This window comes from Marmota monax, unplaced genomic scaffold, assembly GCF_021218885.2.
Source record: "Marmota monax isolate L192 unplaced genomic scaffold, Marmota_monax_Labrador192_F-V1.1 WCK01_AAM20220418_F8-fsc00047, whole genome shotgun sequence".
Classification (NCBI taxonomy): domain Eukaryota; kingdom Metazoa; phylum Chordata; class Mammalia; order Rodentia; family Sciuridae; genus Marmota; species Marmota monax.
Window position 1 is genome coordinate 3,136,141 of NW_026692072.1, and position 17,679 is coordinate 3,153,819.

Genomic DNA, 17,679 nt, shown 5'->3' on the forward strand with positions numbered 1-17,679 from the left:
ACAGCCCTGGGTGTGGAGTTGCATTTTCAGTATTACTTCTGGATATTGCTGTGAGACTCTGAGCTCCCTGGAAGCAGGTACTTTCTTCCTCTGTGGTTTTCTTTACTTGGATCCTGGCACTCGCTGGACCTTCATGCATTTGGTTGAGTGGATTTGCACAGGACTCACGGCCTTCACGAAGTGATCTGTGTTGGGTTAGCCCTCTTCAAACACTCTACACCTGGCTACACCACCTGGTGAGAATTTTCTTTTCCCTCACTCCTTCTCTCACGGAAAAGCATTTCTGCAATGAGAGAATAAAGCTGATTTTTAACAAAATAGAACATTTTAATCTGGAGCCCGTTTTCCCACGCTTGAAATTCTTACTGGCTGGCCGCCGTGGTGTTAGCTCTCTTACCCACCAGGGTTTTGTATGCGTGATGCATCAAAAATGTAATTTTCCCACAATGGTCAGTCTTAGCTAGCACTTGTGTCTAGACGTTTTGGCTTATCATCTGGTAGGCACAGCAGAATCACTTGAGATGGCACTTATGGGCCACACCCAAACAATTTGCACTCCAAGAAACTTGATACTTAAAGTGGGGCTTATGGGGGAGTAAATAAGATGTGTGGCATTTCCCACAGTTTTGCTTAACTTGTTCCAAAGAAGGGGATGTTTTTGTTGATTATACAGTGGTTTGCAGATCCAAATGGTGATGTGATCATATAATTACTTCTAGGTGAAGATAAATCGTTCTGAGTCCCGGGGACACTTAGTGAATGCTGTTGAGCAGAGATAAACCTCAGGCTTGCATCCTGTTTGCTGTGATATTTACTGCTGCCCAAATTTGGACTCCCAGACTCTTCTGTCTGCGTTTGGTTTCCAGGGGAGTGCTGAGAAAGTTGTCTCATGCTTCCTGTTGAGCCTTTTCCATGGTGCACACTTGACCCTTAACATTTATTTGTTTGGAAGAGTCAGTATTTGTCCCTTGGCTGGCTTTTGTCTCCTAAGACTTGTGAAGGTTGCTCCTTAATAAAAATAAACGGGCCCTGCGAGGCAGCCCACTCCTCTGCACTGCTATGTTTGTAGGTTCTGCAAAACAGACCCGGGGTTCCTTGCCCGTGTGACTGAGGTCCACATCCCTGCATGCAGTAGTGCCTAGGTGGACCTGAGCTAGGTGGGCCCTGAAGATTATTCTTTTGGTCCTTTAGAAATGAAGGCTGCTCTTCCTGAGGCTTGAAAGACCACTTTTCTTCCCATCATTTGAAAATATTTGTCAGGTGTTTTTTATGTGCACCACGCTGTGCTCAGCATCAGGATACAGTAGCAGACAAGACAGGCCAAGCCTTTGTCTTTGAAGAGTGAGTAAACAAACCCAGTGACCTCAGCCTCTTGGGTAAGTGCCCTGCAGAAACAAAGCCTCCTTCCTGGAAGGGACAATGTGCTGCCCCAGAGGTAAGAGGCTGTTGGTGATGCTCATGAAGAGAAGCAGTGCTCAGTGCCCAGTCTCTGGCCTCAGTGTGTGGCAGACCTGCGTGTTGTGTAAAGCAGGGGCGTTGGGAGCTCAGACTTTGGAATCACATAGGATGTGACTCTTGGTCCCTCTTCGTGGTTTTCTGCCTTTGGAATCCCGGTGCTTCAGTTTCTTTATCTGAAAAATGGGAATAATAAAACTTACTACGTTGGTTTGGAGTAGAAATTAACTGAGATAATAAATGCAAATAGAGGATTGGCCCAATCCTGCTCATCGTCACCAGCCTCTGGTGGCAGTGGATATGATTCTGATCAGCTATAATGATGGCAAAGAAACAGCCATGAGAGGCAGTTGATTTGACCAAGTGGCCCACTGCTCTTTGAAACCTACTTTGACCTGGTGTCCATCCAGTGGGGCTGGAGGATGTGCATGGAGTCTAGATCTGGTTTCCTGTATTGGCGTGGAGGGCTGTGCTTGGTATGAGTGTCTGTTGCCTGTACCTTGGGTGCTGCTGGCCTGTCTCTTGGTTGTATGGTTGACTGGATGTGTGTGTGTGTGTGTGTGTGTGTGTGTGAATACGAGGGGTGCCTGGGGCTCTGGAAGAACCAGCGATGGGGTGAGGATGAGCTTTGAGTCAAGAGGTGAGTTAGCTAGGTGATGGGAGGTGGAGTGGAAGCATTGTCTGGGTGCTGGGTCTGGGTTAGTGCTGTGTTAGGGTCCAAGGGCCCCACCCAGCCTCAGAGGTGACCAGTATGCCCGGTTGGCAATGCTGATTATCATCCTGGCCATCCGCTAGGCCAAGTCCTTAATTAACTGATTAGTCCACAGACCCAGGGAAGTGAAGTGACTTCCCCTGGTCACAGCGGCTGGTGAGTTCAGGCTTACGCAACACCTGGCTTAGGCTCTGGGTCAATGGTCCGAGAAGCCTACGTGTCATAGCTGTGATGCGATAGAATAAAGTCACAAACCTATATGTTTGTTTCCAAAAGTGCCAACCCGCTGGCTGAACCAGTTATCAACACTTACAGATCAGGAGGTTTCACATTTTTAAAAAAATATGAGTTTGAGTCTTCTCAGGAAAAATCAGGTATGGCAAAAATGGACTTGTAACCTGAGATGGCAAAAGCCAGCTTGGATTGAGTATCAGTGCCTCGTTTAGGCTGGGGAGGGGCTGGTGACAAAGGTAGGAGCTGGTGGCAAAGGTATCGTCCATTCGCTCACTGTGAGGGTCAAACCCAGTTTCTCTGGCCCCTTCATGGTGTATGCTGCCCAAAAGGGGGAAAGAAATTAGTTCTTCTTTTCATCTTCTTTTCCACCAATCTTTATTTCCTGGCTTCTGTGTCCCTACACAAGTCAGCCCTGTTGTGGAGTAAGTGCTGAATAAGTACATTTGTATTAAGTATATGAATGAATGAGTGATGGACTATAATTGATAGCCCTGTTTTGGGATCAGAAATCAAGTTTCAGTCCTGACCCTCCTGAATTTGAGTAAATCATAGAGGCTTTATTTATTTTTGTCTTTCTTTTTTTTTTTAATTTGGTGGTGGTGGGGGGAGCACTGTTGTCTTTATTTATTTATTTGAATAATAATGCAGGTTCACAATTCAGAAGGCACAGAAGGGCTTGCAGAGAAAGGCTCTCTCCTCAGTGGCCCTGCCACCCAGCTGCCTGCCGGGGGAAACCAGTGTTCCCAGTGTTACCAGTTTGTCCTCCTGGAGATCCCTGTGTGCGTGCAGTAGAGTTTATAAATGGTCTTTCTTGTGTTTTACGTAGGTGGCAGCATCAGATACACCTGTGCTTACCCTGTTTCTTTGCTCAAAGTCTCCCCTGAAAAACACCCCAGCTGATGCACACAGAGCTTTCTCTTGTCTAGAGCTCCTGGGGCTTTTGGACCTGTGGGGTGCACGGCCAGTCTCCGTTAGCGAGCATTTAGGTCATTGCCAGTCCACTGCTTGCGTAAGGAAGGCTGCAGTGGAAACCCTTGTTCCATAAGCCGCTCGACATGCCTGGGGTAATATTCCTGGAAGTAGCAGAGGTGGGTCAGAGGGTATGGCCTTTGTCATTTTGGTAGCGCCTGTCAAATTTTCCTCCCCCTATGGCAATTGCCCCAGACTGTAGCAGAGCGCCCATCTCCCCACACCCTGCCCACACACCACTTTTTGGAGCCTGAGAGGGTTTTGTGAAGAATACAGTGTTGAACACAAATAATAATGCTAGTTACAACATCGCTGGTCCCTATTCTGTGCCAGAACATGATCTAAGGGATCTTGTTTTTAATATGAATGACACTGAGATAAGTGTAATGGGTATAAGGCTCATCTGACAGAGGAGAAAAGTGAACTTACCCAGGTCCCCAGCGAGAAGTTGTAGACCCTGGACTTGAACCAGGGTTGGACAGATTTCAACAGCACGGTGTTTGGGTATTTGTATGTGTAACGTTATGTGTGGATATTCTGAGCTGACACTGGCTTACGGTTCCTGGACACCCAGCAGGAGTGCCTCATGTAGCTGGCTCATCCCCTCCTTAGTGACCACCTGCTACACTCAGTGCTATAGTCGGACCTGGGGATGTACCTGAGAACAAGACAGACATAGTGCCTGCCTGTGGGCCTTGCAAACACTATGACAAATAATTCTGTCGTTCTTGGGTGAGATAGTTTGTGATAAGACTACAAACAAGGTGGAGATGGGAACTAATAAAAATTGAAGGGAAAGGAGGGCTTTCCTGAACAAGAGAAAATGAATGATAACCAGTGTGTGGGTTTGAGCACTGAGAACTGAGTGGAAAATATTTCATGCAAAGGGTATGGCATATGTAAATGTCCTGGGGCAGGGAAGGAGGAGGTAGTGGTGCAGGAAAGGAAGGCCAACAAGCTGGCATGCAGAGGGGTGGGAGGCCAGGGTGCTAGGCTGGGGCTTGGGGATTCTTTCTAAGAGCTGGGGGAGCCCTGGAGAGTCCTGGAGTGACAGAGTGGTGGGAGTGTTGTGGGCCCTGGACTGTTGGGCTTTTGCTCCAGCACCCTCCCTCACAAGCGCTTAGGCAAGTTAACGTCTTGGGGCTGGTAGCGCAGCCAACCTGGGTGGTGGTGAGGGTGAGACCCAGGGGCCTCGGTGGAGTTTGAGCGCTACGTGCTATAGCTTTGACTCAAGGTAAACCTGGGCGCACACTCCATGTGCGATTTCCCTGAAATGCCAGGCACTTTGCCACCTTGTTCTCTTCTGTTTCATTACAGGTCACGGTGCCCTCGGCCCGTTTTTAGAGTACTGAGGGAATTCATGTCACGTGTCTGCTGCACAGTGGTGCGGTGGTCATCATCCTTAGAAAGATCCTTCTGGCTGTCATTAAGTAGCGGGTGGGTCAGCTGAGTTGAGGCCGCTCAGTTTTCTCTGTTATTTACACTCAGAATGGCCTTTTCCTGGAAGCCTCAGGGTTATTCTAAGCCGCCCACTTCTTGATTTCAAGTTGTTGTGCCATGACTCTACTTCCCTTTTCAGAGTCAGAGGTTGGAGCCTTAGTGGAATTAATTTGCATTTTCCACTGAGGGCACCATTGTCCTCCTCTACCCCAGGCTGGGCAGGCTGGGCCGTGCCCCCGAGCCCTGCCCAGTCCCTGGCAGCTGTGAGGAGAAACTGAGACAACAGCCTTTTTCTCCAACAAACACATCCTGGATCCCGAGTGCAGAGGTTTTCCAAGAAACCCATGGGAGGTGAGTCTCTCGAGCTGGGTCAGGAACCCCCAGGAACCTCGGAGCTCCGTGGATCCAGGACCCTGCTATCCACATAACCTCAAGAAACCCTTCAGCACCCAAACCAACCACCTCAACTGCTCTAGAAGGACATTAAAACTGCAGTGGCCCTTCAGGAGAGAATGCCCACCTACACTCTAATTTCTTGAAGGCACAGAGAACCTTAGGCCTAGAATATATTGTGATGGTGGTGACGGTGGCCCTGGGCTGAACCGTGCCCCCCTCCGGATTCATATGTTGAAGCTTAACTCCTACCACCTTTGAATGTGATTGTATTGAGGAAGGGGCCTTTAAAGAGGGGAGTAAGGTGAACCGAGGTTGTGAGGGTGGCCCTAATCCAATCTGACTAGTGTCCTTGGAAGTAGAGGCCATTTGGGCACAAAGACACCAGGGCTGTGAATGCACAGAGGAAAGAACGAGAAGAGAGAGTTGTCTGTCAGTCAAGGAGGGAGGCCCCAGAAGGAACCAGACCTGCTGTCACCTGATCTTGCACTTCCAGCCTCCAAAACTGTGAGAATATGTATTTCTGTCATGTTAGCCACCTGGGCCATGGTATTTTGTTATTTTGGCTCCGACAGACCAGTACAGTGGTGGTAGTGGTGGTGGCAATAAAAACAAATATTAGGCAGTGTTTATCAAACACCTACTGTGTGCCTTTGTTGAATCATCTCATCTAATCCTCATACCAATCTCAAGTCACTGGTTCAGGGACCTCACAGGAAGTGATGACACCAGGCTGGCTTTGGTACCTATACCCTGAAACTCCACAGTACCTGGCCTAGCACTTGTACAGTCTCAGGAATTAAGACAGACACCTCACAGCCAGTCTTTCTGGTCTTTGCAACTCTAAAGATAACTCCCCCTTTTTCCACTTCTTTGATATGGAAACTGCAGTTCAGAGTGGTCCAAGGCTACTTAGTGAGTGTATTAGTTTTTGGTAGCTGCTGTAACAAATTATCACAACTGTTATGGCTTAAAACAACAGAAATTTATTCTCTCAGAGTTCTGGAGGTCCAAAGTCCAGAACCAAGGTGTTTTAGGGCTGTTCATCCTCTGGAGACTATAGGGGGAAGATCTGTTTCTTCCCTCTTCATCTTCTGGTGGTTGCTGGAATTCCTGAGCTTGGATCTGCATTGTCTTAGTTTCCACCTGCCTTCACATTGCCTCCCCTCCCCCCATGCTTGTCTCTCTTCTCTGCTGTCCTTCTGTAGCCCCACCCCCATGAGGGTGTATTTGATTGCATTCTGGAGCTTACTTGGACAATCCAAGGCTCAAGGTCTTTAACTTTGTCACGTGTTTTGCCATATAAGGTAAAATTCACTGGTCCTGGGGGTTAAGAAGTGAAGGATTTCTTAGGACACTTATTCTGCCTATCACAGTGAGTGAGTGACAGAGCAAGCCTGATGCCTGAGTGACAGCCAGTGCTGCCTATCTTGGGAGCTAGGGGCCTAGCCTCTCAACCTCTTTCCTGCGGTGCTACATCTGGGCTGTGGTGGGGGCAGGGATCAGAGCCACAGAGTGAAGAATGACTGGCCCTTTGACCCACTGCTGAGTACATACTCTGCAAAAACAGTCACCTGGTCCTTAAGACATTCAGATATGCGTGTTCTTTGCCATAACAAAAACTGAACACTTCCTACACATGCGTCCAGAGGGGACTGACTTAATAAAACATGACATTCCCTAGGTGGAAGAGTTAGGCTACCATTCAAAAGAATGAAATCGATTGATCTATACTGGCGTGAGAAGGTAGTCATGATATATTATAAAAAGGGAAGAAAAAATAGCCCATCCTGGCCACAATATTGTATGTGCCCATGTGTGTGGCTGTTCAAAATTAAATAAAGTGGAAATTCCATCTCAGTGGCACCAACCACATTTCAGGTGCTTGTTAGCTCGTGGGGCCGGTGGCCATGGCGTTGGTGAGCCCAGCTGAAGGTCACTACCGTCCTCTCAGAAAGGACTCCTGGGCCCAGCTGTACTCTCTGCTGTTAAGTGGCCCTAAAGAGGCCTTTCACATGATGTGATAGACTTGGGTGAATATTTGCATTTTTTATAATCAATAAGCACGTGTGCTATTATCCAAACAGGAGCACACGGGGTTGCCAAGGGAGCAGTCTATTTCTGAAGCTGGTGGTGATTTATTGTCATTCTTTAAATGTGTGTTTATGTGTGCATATGCTTTCCAAGTATGTTTTATAATGAAAATATTTTTTAAATATACCAGGAAAAAAGACAAAAGGAATCTTGGTTAGGTTGGAGCCTCTCAGCTGGGCTGGGTCCTTGACCAACTGGCTCTCCAGGCTTGGCCAGGTCACCTCGCCTGCTTGGGCCTCATCTGAGGCAGGTTGCCTGCTCTGCCTGCACTACGGGGTTGGGGTGAGATTTAGAAACTCTTGGAGGTGTAGGCCTTAGGACATGCTACTTAGAATAAAGTCCTGAGATAACTCAGGCCTGAGAGGCTAGCTGTGAATGTGCTGTGACCACTACAGGGCTCGGAGGCCTCGCCTGCTCCCCAGGCACCAGAAGCACACGGAAGTGTTTCCCTACCATGGTCAGGTCTTGGCGATTTAGAAACAACAAAAATGTTATTTTATTTATTTAGCCAGAGCTTATGAGCACTTGCTATTTGCCTGATACTGAGAGATATATTTTGTATATCTACAATCCCGAGGCAGTCATTATTAGCATGCTCATTTCATGTGGAAGAAAATCAGACCTCAGAGAGGTCAAGTAACTTGCCCAAGGCCACCCAGCCAGTAATAAGCAGTCTGAGCTTTCTCCTGTCATTCTTTTTCCTCACTGTTCCTCCTGTCCCCACCAATTGTGGCCATAGAATTCCTTATAGCAGTTTATTATCTCAGGGGCATGATATGTAATTTTGATATGAACTTTTTGACTGAGGTTCCTAACTTAGTAGCTTTGATTCTGGTTTGATGAGTTTGACAGCATTGCCAAGTGGGAATGGTCTGGAGAATTGGGCTGATCCTGGCACCGGTCAATGAATCTCCGCCTATTAGCTGTGCCACTGCAGGGAGTTTACTTAACTGCTCTCATCTTCAAATGGCATTTTGTGGGGGGCGAGTAAGTTCACCTGTTGCCACAGCACCTGGCATCATGTCAGGCAGGCAGCTGAAGCTGTCTTCTTATCTTTCTTTTAGGAAGTGAGTTCAGGCTTGGGGTCAGAGGTAAATAAACCCATCTGATCTTTTAGAATTTACGGAATGGCCTGGGGAACTTTCTGGATCAGGCATTAGGGAACCTGAGTTCTCTACACCTTGGAGATCTTGGACAAGTTTCTTTCCTCCTTCGCTCCACTTCTGTCCTGTGTAAGTGGGGCCTGACAGGCTGGACTCTTGGCATTTCCCGATTTGTCATGCTTGCTGGGGACCAGCAACAGGTCCCTTCCTTAGACCTCCTTGCCTGCGCTCCCAGCGCCCTCCTCTGGGGGGCGCTCTGGTGATGCCGAGTGGCTCTGTCCTCAGCTAGGAACCACCCCCCCCCCACCTCCATCCCCCCACCTCCGCCGGAGCCATCACTCTTCAACCAGTTGGGATCTGAGAAACACGTCAGAGGCCACTCGTGCTGTGTGGGGCTCTTGCCTCGGAGGCATGGGAGCTGCGGCCATCGTCCTTTGGGCTGAAGATCACCCTTGTTTGCAAGGTGGCCCTGTGGACCTGCCGCCGGGTGCTTTGCTGGGTCCTGGGAAGGCTGGGTAGAGCCTGGGGAGCGTGAGCCGAGTGTGGAGGGGGGTCGGGATTCTCAGAGATCCTCAGAGTCTCAGTGTCCCTGGGCAAGCGGGTGTTAGGCGGGAAGGTGGAAGGTAAACATGGGGATGTCCATTCTGCCCACCATCTGCTTCCCTGTGCTAGGACCTTGGAGTGAGAGGCTCCTGCCACACCTCGGGTTTAAGATCCTTGTAAAGGGAGTTAATGTCCTATGATTCCACAGATGAGCCACACTCCACAGGCCCTTTGAAAGAAGGACATCAAGACGAGTCCTGTCTTGACAAAGGGACTTTGCTGGCAAATGAAATCCCCAGAGGGACCCGCTTAAGGAACCTGAAGGAGAATCTGCATTTTTTTTTCATCCTCACCTCGTGTCTCTGTGGGCATAGGTCTTGATGAATTCTGTGGCACTTGGGGAGTTACTGAGACCTTCTCAGAAGCTCACAGGCCTATCATGACTTCCCCTGCATCTCTTGATCAATTTTACTAACCACTGACTCATTCTGAGCATGGGGTGAAGGGGTGAAGACAATCAGAGAAAATGGTACACAAGACTCCTGTCCCTCAAGAAAAAAGTTAAAAGGCTGGAGCAGCCATGCCTCTTTTGGCCCTTGCTAGGATAGGTGCTTTGTCACTGTGTCCACTGCATACAGACGGCCACTAGTACCTCTCTGCCCTTCCAGTTGTCTCACCCTGGGGCCTGCTCCAGCCGCCTAGCTCCTCTGCCAACCCCAGTGCCTTGTTTGATTTGGACCTGGCCACGTCTGTTCTCTTTCTTCAAAGGCTACAGCTGGGGCTGAAAAACTGTCTCCCCCTGCCAACCTGAAGCTTGACACTGTCGGCTGGATCTTGCTTTCATCATTAGTTTCTGGAGCATTCTCAGAGTTAGCTGATGAGAAGGGCGCTGACACTTCGGGGCTAAGCTGACTACCTTAAGAGAAAAGCAACTACAGATAGAACCTCAGTGTCTGCTTTTGTCTTTCACTCAGACTTCTTTCAAGTCACGCACTCAGACTCTGGATTCATTAAACAATGATGTGGAAATTATAGATCTGAAAGTGCCAAGGAGAAGAAGATAGGTCTGGGGAAAATGGCCAGCCCTTGAGGCCCTTGCATCTGCTGGGCATGACACCTGATCTCATTTCATCTCTCCCCCGAGTCCTGTGAGGTTGGCAGTGTCAACGCCTGGGGACTTTAGATTCCGTGTGTCCAAAGTCGTGCAACTTGGGAGCGGCCAAGTTAAGACTTGAACCCCAGGTCATTCCCTCTAACCACAAAACCATAAAATCTCTCCTGGGCTGCTACAGGGAAACAGTATTCTGGGACCCAGCCCTGCAGAACAAGTTGGATTTAGATAAGCAAAGAGCAAAAGAAAGACAATTCTGGGCCGGGGGTGGGGTGGGTGGGGATAGATAAGATCCAGAACCAGGAAGCAGGAGTAAGTGTGGAACAATTCCTGGTGGTCGTAAGCTCACGGGGCAGGCACGTGGTCTCAGGGCCATCCTTGTATCTCCCAGTGCCCGAGCGAGTGCCTGGTACATATGGGGGCTCAATAAATCTTTATTGCAGAAGGAGCGCACAGGTAGATATATGTGGATATCTTTTCCATGGACCATGAGTAGAGGCAGGAACTAGGTCTCAGAGATCTTTGGATGCTTCCCATCTTACTGTGGTTAATCAAGAGTAAGCACTCGGTAGCTCTATCCTGATGAGGAGACGGGTGTGAAGGAGGAGGCCCTGGTACTTTGGGAAATACTGAACAATACCTGTAAACCGACAGGACATGTCAAGGAAGGTTTTCGGTGCTGGGATGTGAGCCCTTGTGTTCTCCTGAACGCCTTGTCTTCAAAGCCATCACTTAGTGCATGACACTGTGGGGTCTGCTGAAACCCCGGTGGTGCTCAGACTGATCCACGTGCGTGGGAACCAGAGTCAGGCACAGCGAGGGGTTTTCTCGGGACTGCTCTCATGGGCCCTGGGATCATTACTTTCCCACCCTGGGGTGACCACATGGTCATCACCGAAATAAATAAATAAATAAAGGCTGTAAAAACTTGTGAATGGGAGCAAGAGGCAAATAGAGGCTCTTTCTGGGTCTCCTCTTTGTTTTCGGGAGAGTTTGGCTGGACAGTCCCGGCCAGCGACCCGTGAGACGTGGTCTCCTCTGCCCCAGGAGTTCTGGATAAAGGCTGCCCTCTCTTTCCAGGTGTTGGCCGAGTCTGTGGTGTTAAGGAAGACTGAGGGCCAGGAGGCAGCCCTGGCAGAAGCCCTTCTGCGGGCAGCTGGAACGCTCTGGTCCTACAGGTGAAGCTGACCCGTCACCAGGACTTATGACCCGCGGCCTCACTCCCATCCTGCCCCTCGAGTTCCACAAGATGGGCTCCTTCCGCAGGCCAAGACCGCGCTTCATGAGCTCCCCGGTGCTCAGCGACCTGCCCCGGTTCCAAGCTGCCCGGCAGGCCCTGCAGCTGAGCTCCAACTCGGCCTGGAACAGGTAAAGAGCGCAGGGGTGGGCCGGAGGGCTGTCATGGCCAGGCCAGGACCAGGGGACCTCTGGGGACTGTGTGAGTTTCTGCTGCTTCTGGGATCTCTGCTCTGGAAGGTGGTGGTGATGGATGAGGCAAATGACAAAGAGGGCGAGCTTCCTGGCGTCCCACGCATCTGTGAGCTTGCTTTGTTTAAGGTGATAAAGTAGACTCCCTCGAGCCCTGGCCTGTCAGAGTCGGTTGACCAGCCAGGACAGTTGGATTGGAATTTACAGTTACTGTCCACATCCCTCAGTCACACCTAGATGGAGTCATATGTGTCAACCTGCTACCCGTTGGTGGAGATTGGACGTGTGTCTGTGAAAAGCTGAGTGATGGCATGAGACAAAGGTTGTCATACCTACGAGCCACAGGTGCTCAGGAGAGGGGGCACCTCGAGCTTTTAGCAGGTGTCCAGCTGACCTTGCACACCAAGCAGGGTTCACCAATACTGTCTTATGCTTCTGTGGGCTGCTTAGTATCCACACCTATGCAGATACTCTTTGGAGAAATTAAATGCATTGGTCTTTCAGCACATTACTAAAGTCTACATAGTTTGGGTCTGTGTGGAGTTTTTTAATGAGTGGACACAGGAAGTTCAGCTCCATGGATGGGGGTAAAGTGGGGGCTCAGAAATGCTTTGGTGCCAAGTGGCCCCCTGTGCTTTAAAACAGGCCCAGATCTCCTGGCACAGATGAAATTATAATCAGCTCCTGGGCTGTCAGAGTAGGCTGTGGTCCCTGAGAATGTGGCCTCAAGCCCTAACTGTGGCCCCTCAAGGACCTAACTCTAGTTCCTGTATACCTCGAGGGGACAGTAATGGGCAAGAAGGCTAGCACACAGGAAATTCTCCCAAAGAGAGACAGGGAACCTTCATTTCACATTAACCTCAGGCCGCCAAGCTGCCCTGGGGAGACACTGGCCCCCTAGCTGAAAGCATCCCGGCTCGGGACAGCTCCTGTTGGCAGCAGGTGCCACTTTGGACTCTCCCAGGCCTAGTGGTGCTGTCCACAGTTTCCTGAGTACAGAACCCACTGCCTGCCCTTTACCTTTGCTGCTCACAGCGGGGTGGGGAAGGAAGACCCACATGACCTGCAAGAAGGTGACGGCCACTCTTGAGTCCTTTGGACTTCAGTCATCCTTCCTCCCCAAGGACCCTGAGAAGGACCTTGAGAAGGAAGTGATGGATTCCAGAGAGAAAAGGCTTAGCCATGTTAGTGCCATGGGCTCCCTGGCCCTGCCACCTGCCTTCGGCTCCCAGCCGCTTGTGGAAATGGCCCCGGGAAGCAGATTGTCTAACCAGGAGTTGTCTCTGTTTCTTGCAGCGTCCAGACAGCCGTGATCAACGTTTTCAAAGGGGGCGGCTTGCAAAGCAACGAGCTGTATGTCCTGAATGAAAACATCAGGTATGTGGTGGACACACCCAGGCCCTGTGGACCTGAGCTGGGGCCTTCGCTTATGTTTTTTGTTTTGTTTTATTTCCTGTTTGGCTCTCGTTGGTTTTTCTCTCAGCTATTATCTTTCTCCCATGGCCGTCGAGTTCTGAGACCCTTATCTGTCTAGATTTATGATCCAGAGAAGGTTCACGCATCTAGTGTGTTTTGTGGGGCTGGGGTTAGAGGCTGGTAGATGGTAGCTGTGATTTATTCTGCAAACACTTACTGTGCTCTGCTGAGCCCTTAGGCACCGTAGTAGGCCATGTGACTTGGTGGTTGGAACCAGACTGCTCGGAATTTATTGCCATTCCTCCTTTCAATAAGGAAGTCACCAGCAAACATTTGAGTGCCCCACTGATGGCCAAGTACTATAGAGCAAAGACAGATGTGAACTCTGCTTTCCTGAACTTTATGTTCAGTTGGGGAGATAATCATTAGTGTCAACTAATCACACATGTAAAATGTAAATGTGTAACAAAGCTGCTACAACACAGCTGATGTGATCTTGCCAGGGAGGCCAGGGATGGTGGAGGTGATGCTTATGCTGTGATCTGAGGGTCAGCGGCAGTTCACTAGGAAAACAGGGTTCCAGGTGGTGGATGCCGCAGGTGCAAAGGTCCTGTGGTTGCAGTGAGCAAGGAACTGAAAGAGGGCCCATGTGCAGAAAGCACCAGAAGTTGGGTAGTGTGGTTGGGTTTGTGTCTTGAAGTGGGGGCAGAAACTCAGGTGGGGCTCATCAGACTCTGCTAAAGATAGAAGGTTGAACCAGTTGGTCTTCATTTTATATCATTTTATTTTTGAGATGGGGCTCTCTCTATGTTGCCCAGGCTGGCCTTGAACTCATGATCCCGCCACTTCAGCTCTCAGGTAGCTGGGATTACAGGCGTGTGACATTGCGCCTGGCTTCCAGCCCATCTTTTAATGCCCTGGTGTACATTTCCCTCTGGGTATGTTAAGCCTAGAACGTCAAGGGTAATGACCCAACCCCGGAATGGGCACAACAACAGACAGGCTACTGTGGGGGCCCTGATTCCATTTAGTTCAGGCCTGTGTTGAGGTCAGTGGGGTGTTTTAAGGGCTCTCCTCTCATTAAAACCTTCGCAGCTCATGAGTAAACAAGAGTTGTTTTACATTTCTATCCATGTGCTTGAATTTCACGTCATAATTACATAAATGTGAAAAGAGACAGAGGAAAGAGAATCCAGCCCAAGGCCTCATTTTATTGGGGAGGAAACTGAGGCCTGAGAAGGTAAGTGACAGGGACAGAGCTGGTCACCAACCCCTGTTGCAAGAGCTCATTTTACTCCAAGGACTGAGAGTCTGGCCTTTCCTAAGGTTCTTCAGCTCCCAATAGAAGTATAAACAAATAAAACAGCGACTTAGGAATGTGCTAATTGTTCCTCACTTTGGGAGACTGATCCTGAAATTGTACTTAAAAGCTCTATTTATGAGCAGCAAGGAAAAGTCCAGGCCATGCCAGATTTCACCAGCTCTGGGATCTCTTGAGGTGCCAAGCATGTCTTGTAAATGGGTGGAGCTGGCTTGGGTGCATGGAGCGGGGTCCTGCCCTTGGTCCAGAGGGGATTCTCCTGTGGGAACCTAGGTCCAGTGATGTTTCATCTTATTTCTCAAGAAGAACCGGAAATTGAGATTTTTATGTGAAATTTCCTGACTTTCAAGTGTTCGTAAATAGTCCAAATTTCTCCAAACATTGATGCAGGCCAAACAAAATACATCTGTGGGCTGAGTGTGGCCAGCAAGCTACCCGTTGCATAAGGTGCCAGGGGCGGCTTTGCTGGTGGGGGTGCTGCGTCCCAGACAGCTCCAGACACCAGCTCATCCAGCCCTTTGTTATCAGTGGTTTGCAGACAAGAAGATTGTGGATGACAGAAATGAAATAACTTGTCCAGGGTCACACAGCTGTAGAGCTGGGGTCAGGATGTGATCACCTGCCTGACTTCGGCACCTGTATGAGTGTCTCATTCTGCTACAACATATTCCAAAGACTGGATGGATGAAGCAGCAGAAGTTTTTTATTGATTTCTGGAGGCTGGGAAGTCCAAGATCAAGTTGCTGGCCAATTTGGGACCTGGGAGAGGGTCCACTTACTGTCTCTTGGGTGGCTACCATCTCACTGGAGAGAGAGGAAGGTCTTTGGTGTCCCTTCCTATAAGGACACTAGTCCATCATGATGGCCGTGCACTCAGGACCCCCCTCTGAACCCCATCACTTCCCAAGGTGATTTGGAGGCGGGGACCTCTAAATGCCATTCCACTGGGAGTTAGGGCTTCAACACAGGAATCTGAGGGGAACATGGTTCAGTCCATGGCCCCACTCTTGCTCGTGTCTTGTAGAGTTGGTGGGAAGCTGGTTAAGCTGATGGTTCCTGGTTTTTCTTTCTGGCATCATTCCTTTTATGAGGCCTCTGTGAGCCCGTCTCTCGTGGCTGCCGATTCTTAACTCCCCACTGAGGAGTGGTCCTCCTCCAGCCCTCCTGTTATGGTTTAGATATGACGTGTCCCCCCAAACCTCCAGTGTTAAAGCGGGAATATTCAGAGGTAAATGATTGGATTAGAAGAGCTGTGACTTAATCAGTCCATCCTAGTTTGAATGGACTAACACGGTGGTCCTTGTGGGCAGGAGGGGCACGGCCAGAGGTGGTGAGTCACTGGGGTTGTGACCTGCAAGGGTTCATCTTCCCTGTGGCTCCTGCTCACCTCTTCTCTGCCTCCTGACTTCTCGATTGAGCTTTCTTCTGCCAAAACCCTCACACCATGATGTTCTGCCACACCCTGGGCCCCGAGCAATGGAATCGGCTGACCACGGACTGAACCTCTGAAACCATGAACCGAAATAAACTTTTCCTCCTCTAAGTTGTTCTCATTGGGTATTTTGATCACAGTGGCAAAAATCTGACTAATGCTTCTCCTTTCCAGTGTTGGGGTACCATTGGATGCACCTCTGAGTTTTGATTTTCAGACTGGTGGGAACTACGGATGGTTGGGTTGATGCTATCTGGACATACAGGAATTGAGCCCAGAATAAGTCATTGCCTTTAGAAACCAGGGCTTGGGCTTCCTTTGCATCTGGGCCTTCCATCCTCTGGCTTCTCTTCCAGAGTGGCTCAAGTTGAGACAGGTTTTACATCACAGGGCCTCAGAGAATAACTGGGAACCCGCCCTATATGGGACCTAGATGTCTCAGGATGCATACAGCAACCTGAACCACATGTGCCCCCACATCTGCAAGAACTTCTGTGGGAATAAACACAGCTGCCCGCATTTCAGGATCTAAAACACTGAAGCGAACATGCTCTCTGGCCATATTATAATGGATGCTTTGGTTTGGGCTTGTCCTTTTGTAGAATAGATCCATAATCAGGCTGAAGCATGAGAATGGAGACACAGGACAGTGGGAAAGTCTAAAAATGTGGAAGGAGCGAAGGCTAAGTTGTTCCCGAGCTTATTTTTCAATCCATTGTGACAGCCTTGCTATGTGCCAGAGGGTCTCTCTTCAGTAGAATGTTTTCATTGAAGAGAGCAGTTTCTGACTCAGATCCTGGGGCTCAAAAGTGGTTTATCCATGTGACCTTGGACAAATTGCTTTATTTTCCTGTCTTCCCCCGCCCCGGAAAAATGAGGAGGATAAAAAAAAATGGCACCAACCTCATGTGGAGGGAGAATTGAGACACTGAAGTGTCCTTAGTAGAGGACCCAGTGCAAAATAAATGGTTACTAAATGCTAGTCATTATTATTATTATTATTGGGAACACTTAGGAACAATAAAGTGACATACAATACTCATGTGGGCACAATTAGTGTGACTAATTGCCTCATGAATAGCACCACATAAAGACTTCCCCAGCAGTTTGGATGAGGTGAGCTCACTTTGAACTGGGGAGTCAGATGGCTCCATCAAGGGTGTTCTTGGAATCGAAGCTTGCGTGAGACAAGGTTCTTAAAAGGAGAGCCAGCGGCTTCTCCTTTCTGCAGGGACAAGAGGAAATGCCTCTCTCAGTTCTCGGTGCTACTCAAGCAAGACGGTAATAAACTTTTTGATGGTTTATCCAAGTCCAGTGTCAAAGCTGAATCATCTTCTCCCATCACCTGTCCCAGCCAACCCTTCTAACTGCGGACTTAGGATGGACCAGGGAGTGTGAATTTATGTAAAGGTTAGCCCAGGCAGAGGATAGCTGTGAAGGCAGATGTTTTGTGTAACTGGGTCTTATACTGTATTCATTACAAAAATGGACCTTTTCTCTTCAAATGTGTCATTGAGAACGAACTCTAGTTTGTATTTTAGCAGATAACCTTCGAGGTAGCTATGAGGAAGAGCTCTGGACTGAGGATAGTTAAGTTCTGGAATGGAATATTGAATTTAGAGACAAGTGTTTCCACACTTGGAGAATAAATCCATCAGAAACCTCATCCCTCAACAACATGGTGGCCAGTTTTCCCCAAATAAAAATCAAGGGTACATGGTCTGTCGATATGAAAACCATAAATTAGAATATTTTCTACTGAAACTACCTTAGGAAGCAGAGTTTGCTTGATGTTATGTCCCTAAAATCAAGCAAGTGACCTTTCCAAGTAGACACGTTCTGTGAAATGGCCAAGTCATCACAATCCACAACTCTGGCTCCCCCGAGTTCCATCAGCCTGGACTTGGGCTGGTCCTGGGCACTCCTGTGTGGATTCTCTTTGGGCCTTGATGTGGTTCCTAACACCCCTCTGCAGTCTCACCTCTGATGTGGCTACTGTTGGCTGGGGCCAGGTCTGGCTTCGAGGTG

General features: G+C 49.1%; 1 protein-coding gene across 6 annotated transcripts in view; it reads left to right on the top strand.

Annotated features, from left to right (window-relative positions):
- Prr5l (proline rich 5 like) overlaps positions 1 to 17,679 on the top strand; it is a 157,566-nt gene that overhangs the window by 86,011 nt on the left and 53,876 nt on the right. For all 6 annotated transcript variants that reach the window (XM_058583351.1, XM_058583365.1, XM_058583357.1 and 3 more), the window contains 2 exons: positions 11,135 to 11,422; positions 12,779 to 12,859. In XM_058583351.1, the coding sequence (XP_058439334.1) occupies positions 11,259 to 11,422; positions 12,779 to 12,859 (245 nt within the window). In that variant the 5' untranslated portion in view covers positions 11,135 to 11,258. The remainder of the gene's footprint in view (positions 1 to 11,134; positions 11,423 to 12,778; positions 12,860 to 17,679) is intronic.